At 40.7% G+C, this 8,588-nt stretch overlaps 1 protein-coding gene across 6 annotated transcripts in view; it reads right to left on the bottom strand.

The window, feature by feature from the left end:
• PHRF1 (PHD and ring finger domains 1) overlaps positions 1-8,588 on the bottom strand; it is a 46,758-nt gene that overhangs the window by 31,531 nt on the left and 6,639 nt on the right. For all 6 annotated transcript variants that reach the window (XM_025198570.1, XM_014517761.2, XM_014517760.2 and 3 more), the window contains 2 exons: positions 2,235-2,349; positions 1,796-1,912 (listed from right to left, as the gene is read on the bottom strand). In XM_025198570.1, the coding sequence (XP_025054355.1) occupies positions 1,796-1,912; positions 2,235-2,325 (208 nt within the window). In that variant the 5' untranslated portion in view covers positions 2,326-2,349. The remainder of the gene's footprint in view (positions 1-1,795; positions 1,913-2,234; positions 2,350-8,588) is intronic.

Below are 8,588 nucleotides of genomic sequence, written 5' to 3'. Positions count from 1 at the left end.
TCTTTCCCCCTTCTCCCCAAGCGATATTAAGGTGTAAAAAGAAAACCAAACAAACAAACAAAACAAAAAAACCCCGAGAAAGACTTGAAGGAAAGTTACTGTAATGTATTGTAAGGTTCCTGCTTGTAATTTTAGCTTGGTAAAATCAAAAGTTGACCTTATGATAGTCTTCCATGGAACCGTGGGCACAGGTACAACTCTTTTTCATGTATGTTATTGTACCAATTTAGTTAGTAGATTTTGTTGAAGCATACTAGATTCCGATTCTCCAAGGCAAGGTGAAAACCCCGTCCTTGTTTATTTTGATGCATCGGTTGGGCACAACAGCAGCAGACAACTGTTCACAGCAGGTCCATGTTCCAAAAACAGCTGCCAGCTCTGTTACTCTATCACATGACACTATTTCTTTGATTTTTAATTGTATCTGTTCAAAATATGCTATCCAAATTCCTATACACAAGGAAGTCAGTGCACGTCTTGAAAGGCAGGAGTCTCTAAGGAGACAGACATAAAGGGGTGAGAAAAGAATCAAAACATACAAGAAAAGAGGATGATGCTAAAAGTAGTGGCACATGAGTTGTTACCACAAAAATATACTTAAAACAAAAAAATTATATTAAACGAACCAATTTCCCTAAAAAGCAAAAACAATATTCCAGTACTTCGGACTTGGCATTTTCAGGGCATCAGCTGGATTTGCTTCAGCTGTTTATTTCACTATTATTGCCAAAATGATAAAAATATGATCAGTTGGTTGAGTTACTTCACTAATGCATGTGATACCAACATCTGCTGATCTTATTTTACCATTGCCTGCAAGAATAATTCAAGTTCCCCAATAGTTTCTACTGGTGAATTACAATGCCAGGCACTCTTCTGCAACATCAGCTATTTCAAATTTTGGATGCATGTATACATGCACCCAAACTGAGGCAGGGAGAAGGAGGAAAAAAGAAAATATTCTTATAGAGAAATTCTTCCTAAATGTCAGGTAAGAAATTAAAAACTAAAGGAGGAAAACAGACAAGCATCACAAAATATCTGAATACAGCAGGAACAAAAATACAAGATGCTATGATTAAAAAAAAAAAAAATCAAAAAAATCAAAAGCAGCCCATCTGTTTATGTAATCATCTCAAATATATTTCTCATCAAAATGTTTCTTATATGCCAGCTGTAGTCTTCAAATTCAACTTATTTTCTCAATATACCCTACTCTCTCTCATATAACCTATACCACCCCCCAAACCAATGGGTAAAAATTGGACTGTGTGCTATATGCAAGGAAGTGTGGTAACAGCAGGCTCTGCCAGTAGTGCTCAGAGGGCCCACTGGCCAGATCTGTCCTGTGGGGCTAACCCCAGATCTGGAAATTTGGTGTTGGGGAACAGAGGCAGCATTAACTGCCATGGCTCTGAGAGCCCGGCCCCTGTGAATAGTATCAGTCCCGAGGCCTCATCCAGAACACAAAGCTGGCAGCAGGCTTGGGAATAGGCTCAGCTCCCTAGCTACTGCTACTGCTCAGTTACTAAAAGATGCTTTCCTTCATGCTGCCTTTCAAAAACAAGGTGCATATTATATAAGGGGGTGTGCTATATGCAAGAAAATATGGTATCAACCAGGCACAAGAGCAGCTATATATTTTTTGTACTCCTCCACCAGAACAGTTATAAGTGCTGTAAATACTTAAAATATACCTCACTGCTTCTTTCACAAGAAAAGCAGTTTCAATTTTCCTCTTCCAGCCATCAGAAACATCTGAAGCCAACACGAGGTAAGCATTTTTAGCACTTACCTTCTAAATCTTCATCTTCACCTTCTTCCTCATCCTCCTCACCTCCATCTTCATCAGTGGCATCTTCCTCACTTCCTGTGTCTTCTTCTGAGTCTCCACTATTGCTATCATTGCTTTCTTTTAAAATGAGAGCAAAAGAAAACACACCTTAATTGTACACAATCACAAAATAGGCATACCCTACACAGAAAAAGCATGCAGAACAGTCAAGCAGATGTCAGAATTCCTGTTAAGGAACGCTGGGTTTTTCACAGCATTTGTATTACCATTTGGTATCAAGCTGTCAACCTTGTGCTGCTCACAGTTTAATTGACTAGCAGTGACAATAAAACCAAAAACAGAAGATGCAGAACCTAGGAGATGGAACAGATGCTAGGCTTCCTTCCAAAGAACAACTCTTTAGCTAATAAAAATGTAAGCAGACAAAGGTTTCATTTACCTGCTTCACTAAGGAGCACCAGATTTAGCCTTTTGCCTTTGCCTAGCGAAGCATTCTTGTTTATCAGTTCATCCTGACTGTCATCATCCATTGCAGGACATTGGGAATTAACTCCCTGCAAGAAACAGAATTCTAGTTGTAACATAAGCACTAAGGAGTTTGATAGCTCAAACAAGCACAACATTTTGCTTATCCCACAATGAAGAAAAAAAGAATCTGGTATGGCATATACATTACAAAGGATGTTAGGAACACAGCATATCACACTTTATGTTCAGAGGATAAAATACAAGTTTCTCAAAAAGCATAAGGCATTTCAGTTTTGAGACACATTATACGGAAGAAGATAACATTTATTTGCAAACATTTAGTTGTCACTCTCAGCCCTGACACCACCACAGGCTGAAGTCTTCTTGCTGAACAGCAGCATGAGAGAACAGTACTGGATACTAGCACAAGTCCTTAAATTATTTAATAGCCCACCTTATTTCACGACTTATGCTTGAAGACTACTTTCCCCCTTTACTTACTACTACTGCAAGATGGAAACAGATCTTAGAATGCCCACTGTCTTTAGCTGCATTTTGTGAAAAAGTGGCAAATATGAGGAAGAGTCAAAAATATGAAAAACTCTGTTTTCAATTCACTGTATAGATGACCCACAAAGAAACATCTTCTGTCAACTGAAATTCTAGATGCGTTAAGTTAAAGGAATACAGTTTTTTCTGAAGCTTGGACTGCACTTCTGATGAACTTAGTTTCATTGTTTGGACTGATAAGTGAAGAGAGAAAGAGAAAGTGGAAGGAAGAAAGTAGGTGTCTTTGACTGTATCAAGACCCAGAGGGCGGCTTGTTCCCTTGGCTCTAAAAAGCAAATTCAAAATAGAAAAAAAATTCTTACTGCCAAAAGCACTGTGTATAGAGATTACATACAGACTCTACATCTTACTATATATCCTTGAAAAAGAGCCCAATCCTGGTATATTGGTATGGAAATTCCAATTCTGAAGCTGAGCTCCATGCAAGGAGTAGTTTCAATATTGAAACAATCTCTGTATCTTGCTCAGTGAAGAAGAAACTGGTAGAAGGATGCTGTGTTTAAAATATCTCTTCCTTACAAAGCTCTAATCAAGGATGACAATCTCAAATCTCATGATGTCTTAAAAAGAAAGAAGAAAAAGGAACAATGGTATACTGCACATCGACATAACTAAATTAATTGAGGGTTATGATAGGCTTCTAGTGACTTGACGAACATTGACAATGCTCCATGATACAAATTTATAACTAATGATAATCAAGCCACTGCTTTTACTCCATATGCTACTATACAAGCCAAACAATTAAAAACAAGGAGACCCATCAATGAAGTATGTTTACCCCACCTTCCTTACAGAAGCCTACATGTACAAGGATGTTCCTTTTGTATCACAAATCCTATAGATTATCTTCAGAAAAGGGTTCCCAGAATTATTCTGTCAGTGCAATAATATGGATTTTGATTGGTCACCTGTATCATCTCCACACCGTGTCCGACAGATATTAAATAACCTTAGGAACCTCACAACAGTGTTCAGTTATTCAGGTGCTTTCAATGGGTCCCAGATTAAGTATCTTCACTTAATGGCTTCCTTTTAGAACTGTATATTCTAACTCTGCAGTTAAGGGCCTGAAAAATGTACGTTTCACTAAACCATAAGAGACCAGAATACAGACAACATTAATGTTAAATGAAAAAAGCCAAAAAAACCTTAACTGTGAGCCTGGTTGATAGTCAAGTTCTTCACTGACTTCAGTGGGAATCTTGCCTGAATACAGGATTAAGCATTTAGTTGATTTGTATCTGTTGACAGGAGTGTTTAAAGGACACTGAAAAACAACTGTGCTTTACAAGAAAAAGCAGTGCATTGCTTTGAACCATCTCTGCAACATCTTTATAGATTGGGAGCTTCAGTGGGGCTTTCTGGCACTTTTAGCTAGTTTATTCAACCAGCTAGTAGATAAAAGCTTCAAAAACGCCCCGCTAAATCACCTGACCTATACAGATGTTGAGCAAGCCAGGTCCAATTAAGATCTACCTCTTCTGGGCATGTGGGGGGCTTGGTGTGGGAACACCGAGTTTAAAGTAAAGTGTTGGGCTTTTTTTTTTTTTTTAAATGTTTGTAAACAGCCCTTATTTTTATATGGTTTCCATTATTATTTTTTGCAAAGCTTCAGCAGTACATACAAATGAATAATTCCAAATGAGACACAGATACATGAAATATAAATTAAATACTACACAAATTTTATATCAGCACAACTTTACAGTTGTAGAGCAAGTCAGGAAATGTCAGGGCTAAGAGTCCCGCAACAATGTTAGTTAGGCTATGTTGGCAGAGGTTAAATTTCCAATAAATCCTCCTCAAATATTTATAGTACCACTTCATGTTTAAAGTATTGTCATTTACACAAACCACAAGATGGCAAGGTGAGCAATGTGGCCAAGTGCAGAACGTTGTCTGAACCTCAATGTTTGTACTTTTTAATCTATTTGAATACCTTGTCTTAATACTGCATTAACATACTTTGTGTGCAGAGAGCTACCATCCACACACTCTTTTACATAATTCCTAGATGGTCACAGAGATTAAAGAAAATAAATGATGGTTAAAATGAAGTTTTAATCACAAGATTAATTTCACCTTCTTTTTTCCTCACCTCCCTTACAACATGAAAGAGGAAGAACAGAGGAGGGAGAAGCGAACAAATGAAGATTATTAGTAATAATCAGAAAAGGAGCAAATTGGAATAAGAACCAAATATTAGCTGATTAATTTTATCAGAGACAGTCAAACAGTAATCTTTATGATTCCAGTTGTAGAAATATTTATTCATTTTCCTTATCTAGAACAAAATGAGCAACAGTAATGCCTACTCCTCATAATATTTTTATTTGGTGATCCTGTGAAAAGCATATATAAAGCATAAAAAAGCACAAACTTGCAACAGCTACTCCAAAGTCCAAGCCAATATAACTGATGACATGATCACAACCAAGAGCAAATCCTGCATGCATAGGATACTCAGAACTCTCAGTTAAGTTAAAGATTAGTTTGAGTTCATAAGAAATACAAAAATCAAGCTGCCAAGACTACAAAGGTAACTCCGTATAGAGTTTTGATCCATGAGAAATTTTGGGGTATCTGGTATTTAGAAACAGAACAAGATGAGCTGAAACTAAACCATTTTTGAGTTTTTAACAGAGCAGAACTAACAGGTCACAATAAAAACAAACAAACGCCTTCAAAAGTGATGTGGCAGTTGGCATGCACTCAATCTGTTCATACATCAATACCTTTATATAACCCTTGTTTTGACCTCTATAAACCTGCGGATTCCTCAGGGCAGGACCTGTTTTTTTAAGGTGTGAGATACGTACAACAAAGCACAGGCTCTACTGTAAAATAAACAGCCCCAAGTCTTTAATCATTTTTTTTTTTTTTTAACAATAATGTTAAAACTGATGACGTTTTAAACTATTTTAGTTAGAGGTGCACCGATACATTGGTCCAATGGCAGATTGGTACCAATACAAAGAAAATTTGCTGTATTGCCCGGGAGGGCAGGAAGGGGTGAGGGTGCCTCCAGATCTGCACAGGGCAGGGCAGGGCAAGCTGCAGCCATGGGCTGAGCAGGGGTCTTCTCGGCGGGGGCTGGGCTCGGAGTGAGCACTGGCAGTGCTGGGAGGGGGGCGCAGCCAGGGGTGCAGCCAAATTTTGTTGTTGTCCTGCTCTCAGCACCGCTGCCGCATACCTGCCCAGTGCTGGGAGCTCAGCTACAACAAAATTTGGGGCATCTACAGCCCCTTCCCACTGCCGCCATTGCCCACTCTGGCCCAGCCCCTGCCAAGAAGAGCCCTGCGCAGCCCAGCTCCAGCCCTCCCGCCCCACGCAAATATGGGGATCTTTGTCCCATGCCTACCCTGCCTCGGCTACACAACACCTGTCCTTACCCCCCTCCCTCACTGTGGGGGGCGTTGATCTGCTCCCCACTCCCCTTCCACCACAACAGAGTTACCAGCTGGAGGCAGCTATATCGGAAATCAGATCCTATCAGCTGATATGCCTCCTTAAATATCGGCTATCGGCATCAGTCCCCAAAATCTCTATCGGTGCACCCCTAATTTTAGCCAAACTGAAACAAAGCTTTTAACTGCTTTTTTGACAATTTCTACTTGCAAAAGGTATTTTAAAGTAAAGAAAATGAAATGTTTAATAAGCTTTTGTTTACTGGAATACTATAACATAAGTAGGTCTTTAAAAATAGCCAATATTTTGATTCTCAGCTATTATAATTGTATATTTGAAGTCACCAGGAATAAGAAATTACAACTTTTCTAACCAGCTGAGAAGTGAGGCTCTGGAACAACTTCCTGGAACACAAGAGTATGGGGAGCCAAAACCCTACTCTGATTTAAGACAATTCTTGATCAGTATATGAAAGGGGCATGAAGCAGTCATCCATGATAGCAAGAAACTAAACTGGACTCATTAATGCAGGAGGTCCCTCAAGGTTTCATGTTCTAACAGTCACCCTACTGTGCTGTCATTGACTTACTGTTGAAAAATGTGCAGATTTTAGTTGTTTCCTTTTATTACTGAAAGGTGCAAGGCATTTATTTTAATCTATTAATACTAAAGTTCATATAAACTTGCAAACCAAGAGAACAGGAGCAGGAATTTCTCCCAATCAGTTCTGAACACTAGCTTTGTTTTGTTGGGCAGATTGCATGCCAAACAACATCTAGAAATAAACTAAAAACCACTGAAGATTCAAGTTAATTTCCATGCCTCCCTGACCAGAAAGCATCTATTTTTATTTGAGTTTCATGCCACTTAAACTCTGCTCTGCCCACTCAAGAAACTATGTCAAACATCAGCAAATGAGTGAATAAGATTGAAGTTGCAGATGCCACAACAAATAAATACACATACAAGTTGCCAAGATAAAAACTGTACAGTGGCAACGTGTAGGGGGTACATGTGCACCCCCTGAGAGTGCTGGTGCACCCTCTGACTGGCCACGCTCACCGCTTAGGCAATGGGGGCAGACAGGAGCGCTGGTGCCCCCCCGGCAAGCGCCGTCTGAGCGCTGCAGCCACTTCCGGGAAGATTGTCTGCGGGAGGACCCCCCTCCCAGTCAGTGGACCCCCACCCCGACAGTGGGGAGATGTGGGGGGGGGGGGGGGGCACATGCCCCCCCCGACTAAGGCGGCACCAGTTGCCCATGAAACTGTACAACCTTAAGACAAAGTCTGGAGACATGGAACTTAGCAAACGACAACTACAAAGATATTCTGAATGTAAACTGAAAAAAAAGTTATAAATAGCCTTAAAAAGACCATAAACTCAGAAATGCACCGATTTGGGTTAGCAAGATGAGCGATAGCTATTCTTCAGTTTGTTGTATGTACTGCCTGTATGATATATACTGACAGAGCAGACAACATAACTTGGAAAAACAGCATAAAACTAACTTTCATTTTTTCCCCATTTAAAATATTTACTCTCTCCAGATTATAAACATTAACTCTTACATTATTCATACTAGGACTGCCTGGCCAGAGTCTTTACAATAATTGGAAAAAAACCATCTAACCAATGGCAAACAACAACTAAATTAGCATTTCCAAAATCCCAGAATCTGCCACAAGGTAGGTCCAAAAATCAGGAGCTGGAGACTATTTCAAATCCATACTAGACTAAATAGGCTTTGAAAGACAGGAGCCACTGGGCAGGCTTTTAGCATGAGAAAACTTGACACCAAGGGACTTGGTTGGCCAGACTGCCTTCCCTGCATTAAATTGCCCAAGATGTCATTTCTAAACTCAAAATCATAGAAAAGTAGGACTGTGAGAGACCTGAAGAAGTCAGAAGAGTTCCAGCCTGCAAAAGGGTTGCTTTGGGCTGGGGGGTACAAAAGGAAGGCGATCAGGCAGGGGGTACCACATGCATGTGTGCATGCACACATACCTGTGGCAGTCAGGCAGAGTAAGGAGCAGCTCCCTGTAGGTAAGTCTGTGGGGTGGGGGGGCATAAACAATGCATGGGGGAGGCAGGGGAGGGCACAGGCAACGTGTTAGAGGGTAGGAAGGGAATGTGTCTCCCCCAGATTTGTGCATCCACTGTGGGACTGCAGCTTGGCTGGACTGGCATGGGCAGGAGCCGCCTCTGTGGCCCAGTAGATGGGTCCCAGAGTCGGAGAGCAGAGCAGCAAGACATACTGCCACCGTCATGGGTCCTGCACCAGCCAAGGTGCCAGCAGCATGAGTAATGGACTTGGGGGGGGGGGGGGGGCGGGGAAGGCGGGGGC

Source organism: Alligator sinensis, unplaced genomic scaffold (assembly GCF_000455745.1).
Source record: "Alligator sinensis unplaced genomic scaffold, ASM45574v1 scaffold907_1, whole genome shotgun sequence".
NCBI lineage: Eukaryota > Metazoa > Chordata > Crocodylia > Alligatoridae > Alligator > Alligator sinensis.
This window is presented reverse-complemented; position numbering and strand designations above follow the sequence as displayed.